At 39.4% G+C, this 25,886-nt stretch overlaps 1 protein-coding gene across 6 annotated transcripts in view; it reads left to right on the forward strand.

The window, feature by feature from the left end:
- Positions 1 to 3,176: 3,176 nt before the first annotated feature.
- The window catches only part of engase (endo-beta-N-acetylglucosaminidase), a 30,968-nt gene continuing 8,258 nt past the window's right edge, over positions 3,177 to 25,886 (forward strand). The window contains exons 1-12 of one of the 6 annotated variants that reach the window (XM_004918570.2): positions 3,177 to 3,284; positions 3,781 to 3,890; positions 11,632 to 11,699; positions 13,083 to 13,284; positions 14,644 to 14,792; positions 18,225 to 18,382; positions 18,485 to 18,633; positions 19,983 to 20,142; positions 21,993 to 22,096; positions 22,462 to 22,570; positions 24,752 to 24,942; positions 25,538 to 25,695. In XM_004918570.2, the coding sequence (XP_004918627.2) occupies positions 3,781 to 3,890; positions 11,632 to 11,699; positions 13,083 to 13,284; positions 14,644 to 14,792; positions 18,225 to 18,382; positions 18,485 to 18,633; positions 19,983 to 20,142; positions 21,993 to 22,096; positions 22,462 to 22,570; positions 24,752 to 24,942; positions 25,538 to 25,695 (1,558 nt within the window). In that variant the 5' untranslated portion in view covers positions 3,177 to 3,284. Of the gene's footprint in view, positions 3,572 to 3,780; positions 3,891 to 8,095; positions 8,687 to 10,228; positions 10,764 to 11,631; positions 11,700 to 13,082; positions 13,285 to 14,643; positions 14,793 to 18,224; positions 18,383 to 18,484; positions 18,634 to 19,982; positions 20,143 to 21,992; positions 22,097 to 22,461; positions 22,571 to 24,751; positions 24,943 to 25,537; positions 25,696 to 25,886 lie in introns of those variants that run through there. The other 5 variants (XM_031894471.1, XM_002932518.3, XM_012952898.3 and 2 more) reach the window with 5 other exon arrangements.

The following is a 25,886-nucleotide window of genomic DNA, read 5'->3' on the forward strand; positions in this document are numbered from 1 at the left end:
CTTTTTTGTATGTTTGTTTTATTTTATTATGCCATGCTCTGTCATGCAGATTGAAATGTTTTCTTTTTTTTTTTTTTATATATCAAGTTTTTTTTGTTTTTTTTTGCAAAAGTCATTCTTGTTACTGCAGTTTCACTCATTTTAATTCTCAAATGCTGTTTGTCTAAAGGTGGACATACACAGGCAGATTAAAGCTGCTTATTCGAGTCCTTTAGACCAATTGTCTGTGTATGGGGCTCCCCGATCGATATCTGGCTGAAAATCAGCCAGGTGTCGGTCAGGCAGCTTTGGTTTTCCCGCCGGACCGGGAACCGCATTGGCTTATTGATACAGCCCTCGTTCCTCTACCCGTTGTTGTAATTGTTGGCCCTAGGACCAAATGATCAAATTAGCCCAGTATTGCCCACCTTAGGTTTTTGCGTACAGAAGAAATACATAGCAAGATCTAAAAGGCCAGCCCATATCCCAACACTAAGGGCCAGATTTATCAATGGTCCTATTTTTTTTCTGTGATTTGTATTTTTTTGCAGTAAATCAAATTTTTTTTTTACTTAAACAAATTTCCATTTTTTTTTTTGCAATTTATTATGCATCAAAAATGCAAATGTAAAAATATATTTACATAGCTATTTGAGCTATTTAAGTGATGTAAACTTCACAATTTTTTTTTTTTAACATGTTTTTGCATCTGCTTTTTTTTTTTTTATTGCATTTTTTAATAAATAAGGAAACAAACCTTTTAGAAATGTGAGTTGTGGTAGAAAAAACACACAAATTACACACATATGTATTTTGATAAATCTGCCTCCAAATGACAACATTAGAAAGATTGCAACCCCAGGTATACATCAATCCCTCAAGGAAAGACTTTTGGGAATGAAACCTATTAATTTTTAATAATGTCAGTTTTAAGGGAACAGCTATTAAATACACAAGAAGCTACAAAGGTGGAAAAATGATTGGTTATATGTTAACCCCATGTGGCCTGCCACTTTGCAGGCGGCTCTGTTTGGTAGTACAGGTGTGTTTTTATACTACCAAAACTTGCAGCCAGAAATTCGCTGCACAGAAATCGTCTGCAGAATGATGGCATGTGGTTGCAGAGCCTCAAAAATGTCAGGCAGTCCCCTGTTGCAAGGCTGATAACCTATTCTGGCCATTTTTTTTGTTTTATCTTGCCATGTGGAGAGAAGAAGTTACTATTACAAAGTCCAGGACTAGATCATTATCACTTTATTGACATGGGGTTAGATGACCTCTCTGTGATGATTAAAGGGGTGAGATGAAACCCTAAATTAGCTTGATACCAGATTCCTTGTACATGAATGCCTGAAACACCAGGGGTGGGGAGGGACCCAGAAACAGTCAGTTTTGCTTTATTAAATCCTGCATGAGATATTGGAGTCCATTTTTTTTAGATGTACCTATATCCACAGCACTGACTGGCTGCATTTTTCATTTAATCTGTGTTCAGCACTGTGTAGAATGTTGAGTAAATTCCTATACCCCCTGCTTTCACTGGTTATAGAATTTTGAACAGCAGGAGACGAGAAAAAATAAGCCACAGAACCTGTTTGATTGGGTATTTGCTGAAAAGCATTACAATCAGGAGGAGCAGGTTGTTCTAAAAAAGAAATAACATATGTGTAAGCTGCTATATATAGTAAGGTCCATCCCCCTCCCTGAATCAATATTAAAGCAGTTCTAAGAAAGTTTAATAGCCACAGATCACACCTCCATTGCTCATACCCACTACTGTGCAGCCCTGCAGCCCATTATTGCCACTGTGTATTCCTTCTTCGTGCAGGAAGATAAATTAGTCCAACAGAATATGGCCTCTGAATCCTGCAGGGGGTGCTGCTGATTGCCAACCAAAATCAGATGGAGGTACTAGGTTTTAGGGCTGTGTCACACATGGCATTTTTATGCCGATGTACTATTGAATTATAATGAGGTGTAAAACATCTTGTGTAAAATATAATCATTTTCACATTTCTAAATCTACAAACTTACACTAGTTAACATTTCCCGCAAATCAACACAATGTTTTGTCAATTTGAGCTACCATGAACCCCTACAATGAATATGACAACAACAACTAAATGTTAAAATTAATATTTATTACATCCACCAAATAGTTAAAAAACATCTGAGGGGCCCCTCATCATATAACCAAAGTATTGCATTGAGTGATGGCTAAGAAACAGCACAGTGATAGTTAAAGGGAAAATACATAGCCAGGCCAGAGAGGGAATGGCAAATATAATCATTTATACAAACTTACAGTAACTGTACTCCATATGCTGGCTCGCCATTGACACAGATGGTGCCATGACTATTTACACTCCATCATACTGGCCACCAATTAGCTATCAGGGCACACTGGGTTAAAACTAACAAAAACTAACAACTAACAAAAAGAGAACAGACCCAGTTCAAAAGAGTTACCTCGGGGCCTTTTGCAACTGGTGGATACACCACAAGCCCCTCCCCTAAAGTGCAAGTAGCAAAAAAATTAAAAAAAAAAACATTTACAAAATGTTGTTATATACTGTACCCTTAAACATACACATGAATAAACACAGACTGGTGGTACTGGCATAGGATATTGGTAATAGAATGTTTTCCATAGGCATTGAAGCTAATAATCAAAAACTGGCAGAAGCTTTTAGTTTGTACATGCCATGCAGAATGTGGGCAAGTTTATACATATCTCATACTGGCATGCTAAAACAGTTCACCTACTGTGTGGAAGGCTTGTATATCTAGGATATAAAGTACAGGCAAAACATTCTATTACCAATATCCTATGCCAGAATCAGTATTACAGTTTTTTCTAAGCTTCACCGACTAAGATTGCCAACTTTTTTTTAAATTGTTTTACTATTTTTTGTTACTATTATACTAGCCTTTGGGTCAGGGTAGCAGGCAGAGGTGTCACATGGCATGAGGAAATGGGTGGAGTACAGGTATGGGATCTGTTATCCAGAATGCTCTGGACCTGGGGGTTTCTGTATCAGGGATCTTTCCATAATTTGTGTTATATTTGTGCTTACTTCACTTTCAAACACAGAAAGTGCATACAAAACGCACAGTGCAATGCTTCTGCTTTTAGAGATTTTTGTGTCATGTCGCTTTAAAAGGTGTGCCATGACACACATGCAGTAGAAGGAAGACCTTTGTTCCAGAGGAAATACACTTTTTTTTGAGAGGGAGACGGAGTGAGAAAAGGAACCGGGAAGTAGTAAAGAAACACTGGGGGTTAATTATACATTCCCTAGAAGGTGTCAAAATACTGTTTAGAATTTTACAGAGGGTGTGCTGTGGTATTGCATTTTGTCAGACAGGGTAATAGAAATCAACTGTACATGTTTACATGTAAAATATGCAGAGCAAGAGCCTGTGAAGAGGACGAGAGGAGCTAGGCTGATATATAGTGCCATGTGACTACAGTAAGATCACATGACATTCAGTATGCCAGATGGTGATAAGATGTGAACGAGTGTAACGGTTATTATTATTATGATGATGATTATATTTTCTGTCAGCTTTTGTCAGCACAGCAAATTGTGTATGTACATTACAAGAATTAAAATGTAATATATTTTCTCATGGTTATTGCTATGTTCTGTGCTACACCTAACATTATTCCCCTTCTAAACTGGCTTTTTTATGTTTCCCTCTCTATTTTATATTCATTGCTTTCCCATACCTTCCCCTCCCACGCTGTCCCTTCTCCCCCTCCTTTTTCCTCCTCTCAACCCACGCTTACTCTGTTAGATGAAGAGAAAACGTTTGGTAGATGAAGAGAAAGCCCTCAGTGGAAGCTATAACAAGAAGCAGAGACCGCCAGAAAAGCTAGACGAGGACGAGTGTCGTGATGCAGAAAGGTCAGTGTTCGTCATTATCATCCTTTACTTACAGAGTGCCAGCTTTATAATGATTATATAATAAGCAAGAATGAATCTTACATAAAGATTTTCAGAATAAAAAAAAAAAAAATAACACTCGTGTATTAAATGTCCAGTTATATTACATATGCACATCACAGCAATCATCACAGTACTACTTGTGTAGGTAATTAAAACAATGTGCCTATGAATATTATTATCGTTGTTTTCTCTAGTTTAACAATAACACTGGTAATTTCTTTATCATCTAGGTCTGGAATACACAGTTATTTTGGTCAGATTTTGTCACTTTTGGGCCGTGACACACGGCCAAATCTCCCCGCAATGCCATCCCACCGGCTAGAATGTAAATCGCCAATGGGATGGCATATGCGGCACCGCGTATGCCATCCCAGCGGCGATTTACATTCTAGCCAGCAGGATAGCATTGCGGGGAGATTAGTCGACCGCGACAAATCTCCGTTGTTGCGGGCGACTAATCTCCCCGCAATGCTATCCCGCACGTCTAATCTCCCCATGTGTCACGGCCCTTTGGGGTTATGTAGTAATCTATGACAACCAATCAGCAGGTGGAATTCACTTGTCCCCGGTTTAAAGGTAAACATCTTATTGGTTACTGCTCCTGGGCAAACTTGGTGCCTTTTATTACATATGGGGGTTAGTGTCATGGGCAATGTGAATTAACAGCCAATTTAAAGACTTTTCCCGATGTACCCACCTTGAGCTTGGTGATATTGGGCTGATCCAATCATTTGGCTTTCAGGCCAATGATCAGATCATAATGAAGAGTGTTGATGTGTGATTCTGTCTCATATTGCTTCACCAAAAATTTGCAAAGCAACAAAAATTCGCAATGAAGTCAATGGGCTTTTGTTTGCACAACTTTTTATTCACTTTTGAAGTCTATGGGTGTTTTTTTCATGGCAAAACCTGGTGGAAAATTTTGCCCATCACATGAACATTAATTCAGGCCACTGGGAGAGGACCACATCAATGCAGTTCTCACCCCGACTGGAAAATCTGCCCAATTGATATTTGGACAATTTTTCAGTGGAGCAGGCCTGTTGGCAGGCCCCATACACTGGCCAATAAGCTGCCGACTTGGTCTGGAACACAGCTTTTATCGCCCATAGTTTGCAGTTTTCATTCATCTAAGCAGTCTTTTAGCAGTTTTTGGGATAGCAGTTTTAGACAACTAATAGGAAATTAAAGGGGAACAAAACCCCTATATAGTTATTAAAGTACTTTAAAGGGCATTATAGAACAGTATCAACTGTTCTTTCCCTAACTCTCAAATCTCACTGTGCACCCACTTCACATTCCTCTCCCTCCACAATCGCCAACACAGACTTGGTAACTTCTGCCTTTTAAATTTTAGTAGGGGGTATATTACCCTATATTACATAGTAACATAGTAAGTTGGGTTGAAAAAAGACATACGTCCATCAAGTTCAACCATAATGCCTATATATAACCTGTCTAACTACTAGTTGATCCAGAGGAAGGCAAAAAACCCCATCTGAAGCCTCTCTAATTTGCCGCAGAGGGGAAAAAATTCCTTCCTGACTCCAAGATGGCAATCGGACCAGTCCCTGGATCAACTAGTACTAAGAGCTATCTCCCATAACCCTGTATTCCCTCACTTGCTAAGAATCCATCCAGCCCCTCCTTAAAGTTATATAATGTATCAGCCAGCACGACTGATTCGGGGAGGGAATTCCACAACTTCACAGCTCTCACTGTAAAAAATCCTTTCCGAATGTTTAAATGGAACCTCCCTTCTTCTAAACGGAGTGGGTGCCCTCGTGTCCGTTGGAAGGACCTACTGGTAAATAAAACATTAGAAAGGTTATTATATGATCCCTTTATATATTTATACATAGTTATCATGTCACCTCTTAAGCGCCTCTTCTCCAGTGTAAACAGACCCAACTTGGCCAGTCTTTCTTCATAACTGAGACTTTCCATACCCTTTACCAGCTTAGTTGCCCTTCTCTGGACCCTCTCTAACTCTGAGGGACCCCACTGAGGACCTTATTCCAAGTAGAGAATGTACCATTAACAACCACCCTCTGTACCCGATCCTGTAGCCAGTTTTCTATCCATGTGCAAACGACTTCACTAAGACCAATAGACCTTAGCTTAGAAAGCAGTCGTTTGTGGGGAACGGTATCAAATGCTTTGGCAAAATCCAAATAGATTATATCTACTGCATCCCCACTGTCCAGCTTCTTACTTACCACATCATAAAAAGCAATTAAATTGGTCTGACATGACCTGTCCTTCATAAAGCCATGCTGATTACTGCTCATAATGGCATTCTCCACTACATAATTTTGAATGTGATCCCTTAACAAGCCTTCAAATAACTTGCCCACCACGGATGTCAAACTTACAGGCCTTTAATTGCCAGGCTGAGATCTTACTCCCTTTTTAAATATGGGAATGACATTCGCCTTCTTCCAATCCCTAGGTACCATACCTGATGAAAGAGAGTCTGAGAATATCAGAAACAAGGGCCACTGCAATTCTGCCCCTAGCTCTCTCAGTACCCGAGGGTGTATTCCATCTGGCCCAGGTGCCTTGTTTACATTTATCGTGTGTAACCCTTTAAGCACCATATTCTGTGCCAACCACTGTGTAGTTGGAGCTGAGGCAACAGTGCAGCTATTGGGTGGGACTTGGCCCTCTGGCTCCTCTACTGTATACACAGAAGAAAAGAACTGGTTAAGCACATCTGCCTTTTCTGTATCCGCTGTAACCATATTGTTATTATAACTCAATGGGGCCACGCCCTCAACCTGCATCTTTTTACTATTAATATACTTAAAAAACTTTTTGGGGTTAGTCTTGGCCTCGGCTGCAATGCGCTCCTCATTTTCTATCTTTGCCTTCCGGATTGTTGTTTTACAACACTTGTTATAGTGTTTATAATCATTAAACGCATCTACTGTCCCCTCTGACTTATATTTCTTAAAAGCTTTCCTTTTTTTCCCTATTAACTTCTTTACCTCAGAGTTAAGCCACATAGGGTGATTCTTAACACTTCTACTTTTTCTTATTAATGGAATGAATTGAGAACAGTAATGATTTAATATCATTTTAAATGACAACCATTTCTGCTCTGTGTTTTTATCAGAAAACATAATGCCCCAATCTATGCCCTGAAGCACTGCCCTTAAGGAGCTAAAATTTGCCTTCCTAAAATTCAGTGTCTTTGTTGCCCCCGTGTAAATTTGTTTCCTGCACCAAATATCAAATGAAATAACATTATGGTCACTATTACCCAGGGGTTCAACCACTTGCACATTTGCTATACGTTCTGGGTCATTAGAGATCACTAGATCTAGTATAGCATGGTTCCTGGTTGGCTCCTCAACAACTTGTGAAATAAAGTTGTCATGCAGCAAGTTTATAAACTTGCTCCCATTTACTGTCCTGGCAGTACTATTGCCCCAGTCAATATCAGGGTAATTAAAATCCCTCATTATTATCACTTGCCCCAACTGTAATGTATGTCAACAGCGATTTACAGTAAAACGAGAGACGCCAACCTGATTAAATGGGTGCTTCACCTTTAAGTTAACTTTTAGTATGTTATAGAATGGACAGTTTTTTTAGGAATTGGTTATTTTTTATGTTTTATCCAGTTTCTCATTCAAACCACTGCCTGGTTGCTAGGATAATTTGGACCCTAGCAACTATATAGCTGCTAAAATTCCAAACTGGAGAGTTGCTGAATATAAACTTAAATAATTCAAAAATCACAAATAACATACAATGAATACCAACTGCAAATTGTTTCAGAATAGCACTCTCTACCATACTAAAAGTTAACAACTATTGGGTGAAAAATCCATTTAAGTTCTGGGTGCATGCCTAGGGTTGCCACCTTTTTCTGTGACTAATACCGGCTTTCAGGTTGGGGGGCGAGATGTTGACATTTGGGTTGGGGATGGGACATAAGGATCGGAGAAATGGACAGGGAAAAGTTGGCAGGGAAAAGTTGGATGGGGCTGGTAAATGGGTGGGTAAATAATCAGACTGGGTGGGGTTATTGGAGGAGCAGAGGTGGGCCATAGTTTTAAAGGCAGATCGGCAGTGGAGAGATTCAGGGAAGGGTGAGTTTATAGGCAATTACAAATTTACTGCAAAAATATTGCTGGTAAATTTGTAATACCAGTGCAGGCCCTATCTGGTTATTTATCGGCTAGGCCAGTCAAGTAACAGCCAGGTGGCAACCCTAACCATGCCCCCTCTATGCGGTTATGCCCTGTTCTGATCACACCTAGAGCCACACAAGGTTGATGATTAGTCAATCTCTCCATCTGTTTTTCCTCGACAGTGGAAAAAATCTGATATGCTCCCATCTGCTCCTTTTTACAAGTGCACTAATAGTCACAACATGTGCTGGTGTGCAGACACCCAAGAGCGTACTTAGGTGTTAAAATATTTTTTGTTTTATGCTGAAATCCACTGAGTACATGGGAAAATCCTCATGAAAAATCAGGATGCAGGCTAGGTCAGAAACAGTTAATCAGTTAGAGGAAGTGAACTAAGAGGAGTTGAGTGAGCTAGACTGAAAGCTGAGCACACACAAGAGGCTGATATCTCTCAGAATCAGGGAGCTCTGCAGAAAGCAGACACGGATCTGGCAGTCATTATAACAGGACACAGAAACCGAGGCAAAAGAGGCAAGGAAGGAGCAGAGAAAGAGACTGAAAACAACAGAAGTGGGAGGATGTTATGCTGCCGCAAAGGGTGAAACCGGAACTGTAAGCTCAGGGATCAGCAAATTCTGCAAATTCAAGCAGAACCTTAGGTCAGAGCAACACAGACAACTACACTGCTAGCTATGTGTGCCTGTTCCTTTACCTTATAAATGGTGCATTTTAATATCAGAATATTGGTACAGTATGGTGCATTGAAAGATTACCATACTCTAGAATATATACTTGTATATTCCTCTGCCTACTGGCATTAGCTGAAAATGCACACATAGATATGTGCTATGGGCACCATTTTTGGAGAGAAGGCAGCTAAAATTCAGGGCCCGTTTGGAGGTCCTATGAGGACTGTATACACTTTTAGGGGTATATTTATCATGCTGTGTAAAAAGTGGAGTAAAACATTAGCAGTGATATTGCTCATTGTAGCCAATCAGATGCTTTGCTTTGGTTTTCTAACTGTTGAAATCTAATTGCTGATTGGTTGCCTTGGGCAACATCACTGGTAATGTTTCACTCCACTTTTTACACAGCATGATATATATACCTCTTAGTATAAAGGTGCATGTACGGTGGGAGACTAGGTGACCAATATTGGCAAATGGATATTGGTTGTTTTATTGATCGGGCAGAGATGTAAACTCAAAAATAAAAGTTTGCCTTAGTACATTCATTAAACTTTTGTGATGGTTTTAATATTATTTGTAATTGCAATGGAAGCAATATATTTCAGACGGACAAGGGAAGTGAATTAAAAAGGACAGATACTTTCAATATAACTTATACATTTCAAATAGCTTTATAGGCACTGGACATTTGTAATTAATCTATATTAAAAAGCTGTTTTTGCTTTTGTTAGACAAAACTTTTATTTTTGGGGTTACATCCCACCATTACACAAAAATGCAAGTTGCTTAATATGACACAGCTGTTAACACTCCCTTTAGGGCTCTGGTACACGGGGAGATTAGTCGCCCGCGGCAAAACTCCCTGCTCGCGGGCGACTAATCTCCCCGAGTTGCCTTCCCTCTGCCATCCCACCGGCGAACATGTAAGTCGCCGGCGGGATGGCAGACGCGGCGGCGCGATTTCGCGCAAATCGCCGAAAAAGACTCGCGAGGCTTTTTCGGCGATTTCCCGAAATCGCCCCGCCGCGTCTGCCATCCCGCCGGCGACTTACATGTTCGCCGGTGGGATGGCAGGGGTAGGCAACTCGGGGAGATTAGTCGCCCGCGAACAAGGAGATTTATCGCGGGCGACTAATCTCCCCCGTGTGCCAGAGCCCTAAAGGGAGTGTTAACAGCTGTGTCATATTAAGCAACTTGCATTTTTGTGTAATGGTGGGATGTAACCCCAAAAATAAAAGTTTTGTCTAACAAAAGCAAAAACAGCTTTTTAATATAGATTAATTACAAATGTCCAGTGCCTATAAAGCTATTTGAAATGTATAAGTTATATTGAAAGTATCTGTCCTTTTTAATTCACTTCCCTTGTCCGTCTGAAATATATTGCTTCCATTGCATTGCAGGGAGTTTTGCCGCGGGCGACTAATCTCCCCGTGTACCAGAGCCCTAAGTCCAACCATTTACTGAGGATTATTTTTTCAGGGTTATTTTCTTTTGCAAAGAGTTTCAGAATATGAATCACAGACAAATAATAAATTTAGCAATTAAAAAAAATGTCAAGCCATTGCCAATATTGAAAATTGCTGTAGGTAAATGATTCAGATCACATAATAGAGCAAAAATTACTTGATTTACGTTACTATGTGCTCTTTATAACATAAAGGAATTGAATTACAGCTATCAGTGCACTCATTTGAACAGCTCTCACTAGTTCCAGTGTTATGTTATGTGAATTGAATGGGGTGGGTGAGGGTAGTTCCTAAATAAATCAGTAAGGGCAATATAGAAATCTAAAGGGTTAAACTAATTAGGTAATTAAGATATTATGTGTTCAAGGTGATGAGAGATGAAGAGATTAGTTGCCCCGCAACTAATCTCATCTAGCAGTATCGACTAATCTCCGACTGATTTCCTACCTAATCGTGGGGCAAATAATTTCCTCGCCTGTCATCGCCCTTAAGAGCACTGTCCCCCACTTATAGATGTTATCTACGTGGGAGGTAAATACACAATATAGGGGAGGTGGGTACCTGCTAAGGGCAGTGACAGACAGGGAGATTAGTTGCCCCGCAACAAATGTTTGTTGCCGCGGGCGACTAATCTCCCTGCAATGTCATCTCACTGGCAAGAATGTATATCGCCAGTGGGATGGCATATGCATCGATATGATTTACGGAACTCGCCCAAAGTTTCCTCTCAAGGCAATTTACATTCTTGCCAGTGGGATGGCATTGCGGGGAGATCAATTGCCCGCGGCAATGAAGATTTGTCGCGGGGTGACTAATATCCCCGTTTGTCACTGCCCTAAAATTTATGTCCCACAGGGAGATTAGTCGTCCGTGATAAATCTTCGCTACTTCGGCCTAAAGTGGTAACCCACTGGCAAGCAGTGGGTAAGCATCACTAAGGAAAACAAAGTGGCGCGTATGCCTTCCCACTGGCGATTCACATTATTGCCAGTGGAACGGCACTTCGTGGAGATTAGTCACCTGCACTAGCAAAGATTTGTTGCTGGCTACTAATCTCCCGTGGGACGTAAGGATGAGGCTAGTTGCCTGCAATAAATTTTCGCTACCGTAGGTGACTAATCTTTGCAAAATGCCTTCCTACTGGCAAGAATGTGCATCGCCAATGGGAAGGCATACACGCCACTTCGGCTTTCCAGAGTTGCCTCATGAGGAAACTTCAGGCGACTTTGGGAAAACTGAAGCGATGCATATACAATCCCACGAGCGATTCACATTCTTGTCGGTGGGAAAACAGTTCGGGGAGATTAGTCACCGGTGGTATCGAAGATTTATAGTAGGCGACTAATCTCCCCATGCGCCATGTTTCACTGGTCTAACTATCTAATGTCTCTTGTCACAGCTCAGCACAGTTGGCAAATATGAAAGTATACAAGGAAGTGATTAGAGATGACATTGTTCCCCTCTCAGGTGAGAAACTGCAAATGTTAAATACAGCAGATATAAAATGTATAGAGATGTGTAGTGATTGAATGAAATATGTTTCCCTTACCTAACATCATATATTTTCCTTTAAGCATAAAAATACTGGCTTCTGCCAAGAGTGCAGGAATTTCTTTTTCTGTAACAGCTGGAAGGCCACTACCCCTTATGTGTTATTGGATATTGACAGGAAAGCATGTTCATCCATGTGAGCAGGTGACACTACAGCTGTCACAGTGCCCATGCACACCTGCAAATGTTATTTTCTGCCCCCCCCCCCACAGGTTGCCTAAAATTGCAGGTCACCCACAATCCAGTGGTGTAACAACAGCAAGTAGACTTGCCTCGCCTCCCAGCGGTCTGCTTCAACTACATCAATGTTGAAGACAGTTGTAATTCTCTGACAGCTGACCTACTAAAATAAAATTAAATAGCAAAAAAGTATGTTCCTGCCTGTGGCCCTCCAGTTGTCACAGAACTACTGACCACTTTTGAATAGAACCCCTCCAGCTGTAATTAGATCACAATTTGCTCAACCTAAGATTTAATGGAGTTGACAGCAGGAGGGTCCCAGTATACTACAGGGCTAATGTCCCACTAGGCAGTTTTTCTGCCTGTAGGGAAACAACCCAATATAGCAGGTCCACACCTGTTTGCTCCATGTGTTAAGTGCACTGATGTTTTGTCAACCATGCAAAATAGCACAAAAATGATGATGATCCCTTTTCTTCTTGTGTGTTTTCTACACAAGCGATGCCCTCCCATTCACTCCTTTTTACAAGTGCACTGACGGACATAGCGGCAGTCTGCGCGCAGACATACACAGTGAATTTCAGCATGACAATGCATAATTTTATGTTTTCACACTGGTACTGTGCCTTTCAGTGCACTTGTAAGAAGGAGCGGGTAGATAGGTTAGAATAATTGACCATGTATTGTAACTAAAAGCCATTTTTCTGGCCTTGCCTTCTATCTTTAAAATATGAATTGTGTACACTGGATTTACCCCTCTGTATATTTGTATTATTCGAAATGAATGAGAGTTGCCCTCTTTATTACTATGAATAGAGTACTCTAAATAGACTGCATAAAAAATTTAGCAAACAATTGCCATAAAGAGGCAAAAGAAGGAAAAGGAGAGAAGAAGTCTGACGCAGATTAAACCTACCTATAGGATTATTAATGTATAAAAATATGAAAAACAGAAATCATATATGACAGTATATATTATACAACAGAACTATTCTCGTGCAAGAGTAGGTAATTAGCTAGGATTTGATTATGTGATGGCTATCAATTAAACTGCACATACAAAATAAGGTAAATTGGTTTTAACATACATTGTTCCTTTAATGACTTAATTCATTTTAGCAAGACATCATGACAAAAATACATCTGAGCCAATAAGCTTCTTTCTCTCTAACCTGGAGGAGCTCTTTTCCTGGAAACCAACCAATCAGGATGCATTTAATGTTGCTGTTGTACCCATTGCCAAACGACATCCACCAATTGAAAGTCAGAGGCCTAAAACTCTAGTTTGCCATGATATGATGGGAGGTTACCAAGATGACAGGTAATGTTGTTTTTTTCTTTTGTTTTTCATTTTGTGTTTGTATGGCTGGTTATTTGCTGGGACAGATTAAAGTAATAAGTGTTTGCTTCCATGGATGAATTGTGGAAAGAAGCAAGGGCTAGAATTCCTTAGATCCCCATACACAATGCACTTAGGCCCATACAATATGCACCTTGTGGCATAAGGCCAGAGTTCAGCACTGACTTTCACAAAGGAACTCTATGTATAACACCTGCCATACAGAGGTGGTAAGTACCCACACCAGGCCCAAAGTGGCAACCTGTGGATTCTGGCCAGAAGGGCTGCTGTAAGTTGCTTTAGACAGTCACTGTTTAGTAGGCTGGTGGGGCACTGATAGGCCCTGGCATTTCAAGTACACAGAGGCCCAATTTTGAATCACAGCGGCATGTGCTGCTCATAATCAACCTCGCTTGTAGGCAGCCATGCCAAGTGCAAGCAGTGCCACATAAAGAGTGAAGCAATACTTTTTTGGTCACAAACTCCAAAGGAAAAGGTGCTTTTTTTGCACCTTTCCATTGCTCAACAACAAACATATGTTGCATTACCCTTTTAAATTGTGATAAACCACTGGAAACTGCTTTCTAGAAGAAAAAAAAAACTGCCATTCCTCTACTCTGGTTTATGAGTAAGGAAAGTACTATATTTATACAGTATTGGGATTGTACACTCATGGGCTTATTTATAAATTTGTGAATTCAAGTTTGTTTTTCTAAATCAAATAATGAAATGCTCTAAATCAAATGCTCGCTCATTTATTAATAGGGAAAGCTCAAATCTTGAAAATTTGAAAACACTAGACGTACAAATTTTTGAAACATTATTCAAATGAATGTTTTTTAGCACAAAAAAACTTGACCGTTAATAAATCTCCCCCTCAGTGTACATCAATCAAATTATTAATATGTATTAAAGTTTTACATTTTTTTTGTGTTGTGAGTAGGGATGCACAGAATCCACAATTTTAGGATCCAGCCGAAGTCCTTTGCAAACGATTTGGCTGACTATTGAACCAAACCCAAAGGGTTAAATAGAATGACGCATGGTGACAAATTTTCATCTTCCATGTTCACGTGACAAAAAGTCACATGATTTTAAGGATATAAATTAGGCTTTTGGTTCAGCCAAAGGCGTGGATTCGGCTGAATGTTGCTGAAAAGGGACAAATCTTGGCCAAACCCCGAACCAAATCCTGGATTTGGTACATCCCTAGTTTTGAGGAAGTTTTTGAAACAACTTATAGAGCATTTGTCTCATAGTATTGCTAATGTATTAACATAGTAAGTGCTATTTCAAAATCCATGTGCCTGTCTCTTTAACAGTGTCTCTATTGTTCCACAGATTTATTCAAGGTTCAGGTGCTCAGCAGCCATATATCTTTTACCACTGGCAGCATATTGATATCTTTGTGTACTTCAGTCATCGTATGTTTAGTCTTCCGCCTGTCTGTTGGACCAATGCAGCTCACAAAAATGGGGTGTGCGTCTTGGGTAAGCATTTTTATACCAAACTAATTATTCAGTCTTCATTGCTGGCATATTTCATATCCTCATAGATCCCCTTTCTCAAGGCACTCATACCATCACAACCATTCTAAGGAATGCAATGGAGCCATGCAAACTCAATAACACACTCCTATACTAATTCTCACACCAGCCTCATACTGCCTCTCCTTGCTAAGCCTTGTTCTTCCATTGCACACAATTGTACATATGATCACGGGGGGGGTAAGTTGGTTGATGAGAACGGGGAAAAAGCTGAAATTTTGAACTCTTATTTTTCATCTGTCTATACATCTGAGGAGCCAGATAATGAAGGCTTCCCTTGTAATATGCCCAGTTCTAGTAATTTAGCTACTGACGCATGGGTCACTCGGGAGGAAATTCAAAAGAGACTTGAACATGTAAAGGGAAACAAAGGTCCAGGGCCGGATGGGATTCATCCCAGGGTATTAAATGAGCTGAGCGCTGTGATTGCCAAACCTCTTCACTTAATTTTTCAGGATTCATTGAGGTCTGGCATGGTGCCGAGAGACTGGCGGATTGCTAATGTGGTGCCGTTATTTAAAAAGGGATCCCGTTCTCAGCCTGAAAACTATAGGCCTGTTAGTCTGACATCAGTAGTAGGAAAACTTTTGGAAGGGGTAATAAGGGATAGGGTACTTGAATACATTGCAGTTCACAATACTATTAGTTTGTGCCAGCATGGTTTTATGCGTAACAGATCTTGCCAGACTAATTTAGTCGCCTTTTATGAGGAGGTGAGTAGGAACCTTGATGCTGGAATGGCAGTTGATGTCATCTACTTGGACTTTGCTAAAGCGTTTGATACAGTACCTCACAGAAGGTTAATGATCAAATTAAGGAATATTGGCCTAGAACATAATATTTGTAATTGGAAAGAGAAATGGCTGAAGGATAGAGTACAAAGAGTGGTTGTAAATGGAACATTTTCTAATTGGACCAGTGTGGTTAGTGGAGTACCGCAGGGGTCAGTCCTTGGTCCTTTGCTTTTTAACTTGTTTATTAATGACCTGGAGGTGGGCATAGACAGTACTGTTTCTATTTTTGCTAATGACACAAAATTGTCCAAAACTATAAGTTCCATGCAGGATGCTGCCGCTTTGCAGAGCGATTTGACAACTGGGCAGCAAACTGGAAAATGAGGTTCAATGTTGATAAGTGCAAAGTTATGCACTTTGGTAGAAATAATATAAACGCAAACTATCTACTGAATGGTAGTGTGTTGGGGGTATCCTTAATGGAGAAGGATCTAGGGGTTTTTGTTGAGAACAAGTTGTCTAATGCCAGGCAGTGTCATTCTGTGGCTACTACAGCAAATAAAGTGCTGTCTTGTATAAAAAAGGGCATTGACTCAAGGGATGAGAACATAATTTTGCCCCTTTATAGGTCCCTGGTAAGGCCTCACCTTGAGTATGCAGTGCAGTTTTGGGCACCAGTCCTTAAGAGGGATATTAATGAGCTGGAGAAAGTGCAGAGACGTGCAACTAAACTGGTTAAGGGGATGGAAGATTTAAACTATGAGGTGAGACTGTCGAGGTTGAGGTTGTTTTCTCTGGAAAAGAGGCGCTTGCGAGGGGACATGATTACTCTGTACAAGTACATTAGAGGGGATTATAGGCAGTTGGGGGATGTTCTTTTTTCCCATAAAAACAATCAACGCACCAGAGGTCACCCCTTTAGAATAGAGGAACGGAGCTTCCATTTGAAGCAGCGTAGGTGGTTTTTCACGGTGAGGGCAGTGAGGTTGTGGAATGCACTTCCTAGTGATGTGGTAATGGCAGATTCTGTTAATGCCTTTAAGAGGGGCCTAGATGAGTTCTTGATCAATCAGAATATCCAAGGCTATTGTGATACTAATATCTACAGTTAGTACTAGTGGTTGTATTTATAGTTTATGTATGTGAGTGTATAGATTGGTAGGTGTGGGTTAGGTGTGCTGGGCTTACTTGGATGGGTTGAGCTTGATGGACACTGGTCTTTTTTCAACCCTATGTAACTATGTAACTATGATCAGGATGTACACTATCTAATGTGATTTTGCAAAGCTTCCACACAACAATACCTAACTGCTGCTCTGCGGCACAAGTATTCTGACCTGGCTATTTCTCATTGTCAAGACTCGATGGAAGCGATTATTAACGAAAAATTCCTTTATTCAAATTTTCCAATATAGGGTTGCATCAAATCCACAATTCGGTTATTATGAATCTTAATTTCCATATTAAATATTTTGAAAAAAAATTGCAATTGCATCTGTAAATGAAATTGTTGCTTGCAGTTGTATAGAGCTTTAAAGGAACAGTAACACCAAAAAATGAAACAGCTTTAAAGTAATAAAAATATAATGCACTGTTGCCCTGCACTGGTAAAACTGGTGTGTTTGCTACAGTAACACTACTATAATTTATTTAATAAGCTGCTGTGTAGTCACGGGGGCAGCCATTCAAGCTGGAAAAAAGGAGAAAAGGCACAGGTTACATAGCAGATAACAGATAAAACACTATTGTACTCTACAGAACTTATCTGTTATCTGCTATGTGCCTTTTCTCATTTGAATGGCTGCCTCCATGGCTACATAGCAGCTTATTTATATAAATTATAGTAGACTTTCTGAAGTAAACACACAACTTTTACCAGTGCAGGGCAGCAGCACATTATATTTTAGTTACCTTTATACACTTTCATTTTTTGGTTTTACTGTTCCTTTAAAGTCTCAAAACTTAACTAAGGGTCTGGATTCAGTTTAGCCAAATCTTGTTTTCGATAAATCCCTGCTCTAAAATTCACTCCATAAACAGTGCTAAGGCCATTGATTCATTGTCAGACTACGGCACCCAAGAGCCCACCAGACAACCAGATATCAAGGGACCACCACCGGATCTCTAAAACCTTTTGTATTGCTGAAAAAAAACAGTCAAACACCTGATCACAATAAAATAGGGAGGAAGTGGGAATTGGAAAAACATATTTGATGAAGCACCATGTTGCACATATTAGCAAACCATGGCCACTTTTTGAAAGCCATAAAGCCATGCATACCTTAACATCATCAACATAAAAGAGCAAAAAAAAAAAAGAAAAGAAAATCACATGCAAAATGTAGTGGGCACGCCAACCAAAAAGCGACTTCCCATGCAAACACTACAATGTTTCAGTTTGCTAAAAGTTTTGCTGAATGTCAGAAAAATATTGGGAATGTATCCATTTATATTTAAATATATATGTTTTAGAAGTTTTTGTCTACATATTTGTGCACCATATCAGGTCATTGCTATCCAGTACATGCTGTGCAGCCAATGGCACCAAACAATATTTTGATAGGCAAGTAGCTTTAGTAGTTACAGCCATATAGTCAGTTTACTGTTGATATCTGATGCATAAGCTCTTTTTATGCCTCAGGTACCTTTATCACAGAATGGGAGGATGGAGCGAAGACATGCGAGTCTTTTTTGGCAGGTGAAGAATCTACATATCATGCAGTTGCAGATCAGATGGTTCGACTAGCAGAGTACTATAAGTTTGATGGATGGTTTATTAACATTGAAAATGTGCTGAGTGTGAGTAGCAGTCTGACTTTTTTCTTTTTTACTTACTCCTAGTCTTTTTTTCAGGTTATTTATAGGGTAATAATGTGTTAACCGTTTGTTACATTTTCCCAGCCTGTTGCAGTGTCCAATCTGCCACTGTTCCTGAGCTACCTGAAAGAGCAACTGCATGAGCGTATCCCTGGGGGAATGGTCTTGTGGTATGATAGCGTAATCCATGAGGGTGAGCTGAAGTGGCAAAATGAACTCAATGACAAAAACAGGTGTGTGCCAAAGATTTGGACATCATTGATATAAACCTCTGCAGAGGTAGGGGAAACACAATGAAACGTCACCTGTTTCAAACAGTTTAGGAGACTGCTCTACAGAAAATAAAGTCTGCTAAAAAATAATTTGAACATTAATTAAACGCTATATGATTGTTTTACCAACAAGTGGATTGTTGCAGTGGATTTGAGCAGCTTACTTACCATTTATTATTACAGAGAAAAGGGAAATCATTTTTAAAAAATGAATTGCTTTAAAAAATTGTTTGCTTTAAATGGACTCTACTGAAGATGGCCTTCCTGTAATCTGATGCTTTCTGGGTTTTTGGATAAGGAATCCCATACCTGCATATTTATGTGTATTGTTGCTCTCATTTTAGTGTATTGTGAAAAGGAGTCTTTTAGGTTTGTTGTGTAAACAGTTGCTATCAGATGCTTATAGTTACTGTGTCTCAGTTTGTCAGTTTTTTACATAATATGTAATATTTCATAGAAGTTATGTAGTTATTTGAAATTAAAGCTGTATCTTGTAAAGCACTTCTGAGCTCAATGGCTCACTGAACAAGGAACATGCTTGCATTTCTCTAAAACGGAGAAATCAGATAGATAATACTTAGCTAGACCTAAATTTAGCCATCATCAATTGAGCAGATTAAATTTAAGTAGGGACAGCACAGTGTCTACAGAGCAACATGCACAGCCGCATTTACACCTGAAAACGATACATAACCAAATTTGATATTGTACATTGTACATTTTATAAAATGGGACCCATGAGGTTATATTCTCCTACTGGTTGAGAAAGTCCCTGTTACTATAACCTATGCCTCTGGGAGTACAGTTTCCTTAACCGGTCCAGGGATTTAATTGCAAGTTCCTGTCTGTAGTAGAAAGACTGATGGGAGAACATGGCTCTTTTTCTTTGGACTCCACTTGTTCTCATGGGTGGATGCTGCCGGTGAGACTGGAGCAGAATAACTTGTGCCCTGAGAAAAACGAACCCCTTAACGATGTTAGGAAACAGGGACCCCATGAAGGAGGTATTAGATAGTGACTTTTATTATAGTACCCCTCATGGATGTAATATAGTCAGAACGGCCTAGAAAGGACAGCACTGATAGGGACCAGGCCCAGATTTGTGAGTAAACACAGTAAAAGACAGAAAAATTTTGCACTTTCAAAGTGTTGTGTATGTTTTAATGCCAGGTTGTAAAGAATACTTATGCAAGGCACTCTATAATTTAACCCAAAGATAAGCAACTGAATAAGCCCTAAATTCTTTAAATTTTTCTTTTCAATAAAGTCTATTTCTCATAATTTACTCTATGCATTTCCCACCTCCACAGGAACTTTTTTGATTCCTGTGATGGAATATTTACAAACTACAACTGGATGGAGGATCATTTGCAACGTATGGAAGAGGACCCTCGACGGACAGACATATACGTTGGAGTGGATATATTTGCACGCGGGGAGGTTGTGGGAGGAAAGTTTGATACTGTTAAGGTAGGATGTTCCTTGCCCCTCAAAAGCCAATAAAAAATATTACACTTCAATATGTGTTGGGGTGGCTAACACATATCTGAATCCCATGGTGTAAACTCAGTATATGGCAGAGGCTAGTAAAACTAACGGGCTGCAAATCTAGGCAATCTCTGATGATCCCTTATATAAAAGATCCTGCCATGACAGGAACCTCAAATATTTAATGCTCTAAATACAGCAAACATAATTGATATTGGCTCAAAAATGTAACCCAAAAACAAAGAAAATATTGTCTTATGAAGAGCTTACCAAAGACCCCAAGACCCCATGCCTCTCAATGTTTGTACTTCCAACTCGGGCATTATGCCCTCAGGCTCTTCCCAAGTGGGACTATCCCAAATACCTATCCCCTAACAGAAGCTAGCAGTATGAGAATAACCCAGAGGTGCTTAATCAGTAGATTCTACTCAATACTAAATACAGTAGATGTACAAAATCCCCAAAATCCACATAAATACATGGTGAAATTGGCACAATTACTAGACACTCCATACATGGGAATGCATTTGTATGAATGTGTGGTTCTAAAAGAATCTATATATAAAGATACTTTTTACATGGTATACACCACTCATTTTGTCCCGGCTCTTCTAGGCCACTGCTTCGGCAGTCTGCTGGAGATACAGGACTGAAGTGGCCACTTTGCTTCATATGTTCTGGTTCTGTCCAAAATTGACTCAGTTCTGGGACACAGTTCAAAACTGGTTGAGAAGAGTAACCTTATAGATGTTCTTTGGGGCCCACTTATCCGCATACTGGGAGATGAAGTACTCAACGTGCAAAACGTAATGCAGTGTTTAATAAATAGTATCCCACAATCTGTCAGACTTTCTCCCAATCTCTCTGCCTTCAAGAGATCTCTAAAAACGCATTTATTTAGAGAAGCTTACCCTAATCTAGTTTAACATAACCTCAGTGTGCCACACCTCCCACAACTCTGGTCATGCCCATTCCCACACCTTGTGTCTCAACCCTTTCTCTTTGTAGATTGTAAGCTCTTTTGGGCAGGGCTCTCTTCACCTCTTGTATCGGTTATTGATTGCTTTATATGTTACTCTGTATGTCCAATGTATGAAGCAAACTTATTGTACAGCGCTGCGGAATATGTTGGCGCTTTATAAATAAATGTTAATAATAATAATAATAATAATAATAATAGCAAAAGCCTGGAAAGCCAATACACCACTTACAGAATTAGACTTTCTGGAGAGAATAAAATATATACATAGAATGGACTACCTTACTGCTCTTAAACATGATAACATAGGGAATTTCCATAAAATCTGGTCAAACTGTGACTATGTGGATAGTCTAAGATCACATTAAGGGGAAGTAAACCATACGAAATATGACTTGAGAATGATGTAACCTCTGATTTTCTTCATTATTTCATCATTTTTCATCATTAGTACTCATATTATCACCTTTGTTATTTCCTTGATGTTATAATTTTCTTTTCTCCTCTCTTGCACTATATTTTTCTTTATATATTTAAAACTCAATAAAAAGATGATAAAAAAAAAATATTATTCTTAGGGTGAAGACACGGCTACTTAAAAAGACCATGCTGATCATTTACTGATAATTGTCTCTACATGTGTTTTAGCAGAGGCATTTGTTTGGTATTGTCTATTGCAGGGTATTTTCAGGCGTTCAGTAGCTATGAAAAAGTAGCTGCTACTAGTAGCTCAGTGTGTCTTCACCCTTAAAGGTATTGCTCCTCTGGCATAAAAAGCTTTGTCTAATTTCTTCTGTTTATGTTCATGTCAAATTCTGTGACCCCAGCCTTGTCATTATGTTATTTTTATTAGTCACTGCAAATGATACGACAGTATGGCCTCTCAGCAGCCCTTTTTGCTCCTGGCTGGGTGTATGAGTGTTTGGAAAAGGAGCAATTTCTTCAGAACCAAGACAAGTAAGTAATGCACAGGATACCTTTTCCATAAAATTGTGTTATAGCCAACTCCACTCCTAAATAACACCTCCCTGTTTTCCAGGATGTAGAAATTAAGTTATGGTCAAAACTGAGCTTGACCATAAACCCTTTTATTAATTTGTAGCAGTAGCTTTAAAACTGCCACTAAGAAATACAATTGTAAAAACTGCAAAGGGGAAAATGTAGGAAACTTTTTTTTATAGTTTGTGGCGATATGACACTTTTTGAATATTAAATCATTTAACAACTAAAAGCATCTCAAATTTAGCTCACTTTATATTCACCAAACACCGTGTTTGGTATGGCTGTACAGTTCATTTACCTGTGTCTCCTTTATTCTTCAGGTTCTGGTCACTTCTGGATAGTCAGCTTCTCATTCATAGTCTCTGCACCCTGCCCATATGCTCCTCTTTTTGTCTTGGCTATGGAAAGAAAAGATATTCCTTTGGTGAGGTAAGAGTCACAGAGAACAGCATGGTTTAATCCTTCTGTGGGCATATAAACACAACAGGAACTTATTAGCAAATTGTGTGTTTGTGTTGTTTTTGGGATGCACAAAAGGCATAATTTTTGGATTGAGCTTAATGTTAAAGGATTTGGTTTAATAATAAGAAAAGAGTTTATATGTTATGACTTGACTAACCTGTAGTGAATGTGACTCCTAAAACCTCAAATCAGTTACTGTGTCTTTGAAACACTTTTGCAGTTTACATACATTTTTCTAATAAAAAACCGGAAACAACAAATGTTACACCATAAAATAGATAAATATGACGCAATCTGGTCCCCATGGACATCCTGGTGTGTAAATCAAGAAAACTTACCCCAATCAGGAATTAGTCATCAAGGAAACTATTATCAACCCAAATTCACTATACCAGATAACTAACTCTAACAGACAGCCACAATATATGCAACATGCATCTTAAATGTAAGAACAAATCATATAGCGAGAGCCCCCTCAACCCACTCTTCCCCCTTCTTTACTTATATAATATGTTTTTGTTATAAAACTGTTTAACTTTTAAATAAAAATTTTAAAAACTGAAAATTGAAACAGTGACACCTGCTGGTCAGTTCTGATGTCAGATAACGTTCCTCTGGTCTTTTCTAAGCAGGGCAAAATCAAGTTTCCTCTTCTTAAATGTCCTCCTGACTGTCAGCAGAGTTGGCAGAACTGAATTAGAGAAAAATCACAATTGCTGGCTTATTTATGAAAATTTCAAAAACTCAGTAATGTAAAATTATATAAAAGCAACTTGGTTACACTGAAATCACATTCCACTCTCCAGTTTTCAATGAGCATGCTAAAATCTGAAATGTTTCCTCAAAAACTCAAGTTTTTAAGTAATTAAAATTCTCAGCCAGAATTTTATCTGCATGCCCCAATGAACACTTTACTTCCTGTGTTTGATTCTTGAACTTGCACATACCCCCCAACTGTCGCGCTTTTCGTGAGAGTGTCTCGCTTTTAATAGCGCATCCCGCTGTCCCTGATAGTTCCATGAATGTCCCACATTTTGGGACAGCGGGATGTGCTGGCTGGAGCCGGGCGCTCCTGCTTCTTGGGGGGCATCTGCTCCTTATGTGGCTCATTGTGTGGCGGCGACAGGCCCTTTTATAAGGTTGCGCCCCGTGTGTGTTGACCGCACACGTATGCATGGGGTGCAACCTTATAAAGTGGTCTGTCGCCGCTGAAGAAGGAGCGGCTATGGGGGTACTGTCTATGGGGGTACTGTCTATGGGGGTACTGTCTATGGGGGTACTGTGTATGGGGGGGCGTACTGTCTATGGGGACACTGTGTTTGGAGGGGCAAAACTGGTACATAGTTATAACTCACTTATAACTGACTGCCTTCTCTCTATATTTGTATTTTATATGTAGGAGTTGCTATATTGTTTTCCTTAGGTAGTACAGTATGAGGGTATAGCACATTTTGCGTCTGATCCCACCATTTCAACTATATAAAAAGGAGTATTTAAAAAAAAAAAAAAAAAAATGTTGTGTGGTAATTGGGGTGTGGTCACAAAAGTGTGCATGGCCAATAATTTGCTGCACTGTGCACGACAAATCTTTTTGTCCCTCTTTTCATTTTTCAAATGTTGGGAGGTATGCCCTTATAATGGAAGAAGCAGTGTTACTCTTTGAGGCTTTAATATATTGATTTTCTCTTCGCTTCTGTAATAAAAAAAAAGCATTTATCTGGAGTACTGAATATGTGGCCATTCTGCGTTGTACACAAAGTAACCTCACACATTGCTTCCTTTCACTTTCACATGCTCGGGAATGTTCTGCCCCAAACCATTAGATACTCAGAACCTCCATGCTTTCATATGGCCACCTTAAACCCACCTTTTTATTCAAACATATAACCTAACACTTACCATGACTATTCTACCCAACAAGAATAATCACAGTGGTTATCCTCATCATATGTCTCACTTCCACGGACCCTTAAAATGTTATTTGTCGTAATCTAGGACCTCCTAACGATATCCAATTGTAACTGAAATTATTCTGGTCAAATGTTTGTCTGTATATATAAACTGTTTGGTCTTGTATTTGTATCTCTATACTCTGTAAATGCTACGGGAAATGATGCTACTAAATATAATAATATTAAATTGTTTTAGGGAGAAGATTCTGGTCCATGGTTTAATCTGAGTGCTCAAGAAGTACAGCCAATATTTTCAGAGATACAACCCAAAGCTGGGGAGGGTGGCAGGGTGAAATCTCTGATCTGCCAGGAGGATGCTTGGCATGGAGGTGGTTCCCTAGTTATTGAGGCATCCTTGCCATCTGGAATTGAGGGAGTCACAATAAGGTAAGTGTCTGGTAAGGCATAAATTGCTGAAAAACAGTTTAAAAAATAGACATAACGCCTGATGCAATAATTAAGTTTTGGTTACTTTTTGAGTACCTTGTAATTATTGTATTATCCTTTTATAGTATTGTACATTTTGATATGATGCTAGTTTATTTGTCCTATTGTGATAATGTCCTCCAGTGTTCCACTAGGATGCCAGGGGGCCACTCACCAAACTATTGTTTTGCTGAAGAGATATTGCTATTAATATAGGCTAAAGAGACTAATGCTAGCACACTACCAGAGCCACCCGTTTGGTGTGACCGGACAAGTAACTGGCCCATATTCGTATGGAAATCTGTCAGGATGGCAGTCAGGAAGGCCCATATATGGGCAATAAGCCCATATTTAATAAACATGCATAAAATAAGGTGATAATTGCTCAATTGCCTTCAGATGATTTCCACTTTAAAATCATCAATTGCCCCTCTTGTCTTATTAATTTAATTAGCAGTATTTTATGTACAGTAGTAAATAGATCACCTATATGCATTAACATTTTTTTGAAAATATAATGTTCCTTCCTTATCTTTATCGTTTGGAATTATTTCAGGTTGTTTTCTCTGCATGTACCTGCCCCACCTAAGCTCCTACTTGCCTTGGTTTATAAAATGGAGAACTCCTCAAATGTTGCAGTGTCACTGGAGCTCAGCACTCAAGATGCCAAGTCCTGTAATGTGAATAAAGTGGATAGTATCACTCCCCTGTCTGGTAAGAAAACTGAACTGGTTTATATAGTGAATAAAGTCCCCCTATTGTTAAATATAAGGATATTATTCATCACAGAGGAGTTCCATTATCATGTAAAAGAACAAGCCCAAGGGTTGAGTGCTTTTGTATGTATGCATGTATGTATAACTTTATTTATAAAGCGCCACAAGGGTACGCAGCGCTATACAATC

Source organism: Xenopus tropicalis, chromosome 10 (genome assembly GCF_000004195.4).
Source record: "Xenopus tropicalis strain Nigerian chromosome 10, UCB_Xtro_10.0, whole genome shotgun sequence".
NCBI lineage: Eukaryota > Metazoa > Chordata > Amphibia > Anura > Pipidae > Xenopus > Xenopus tropicalis.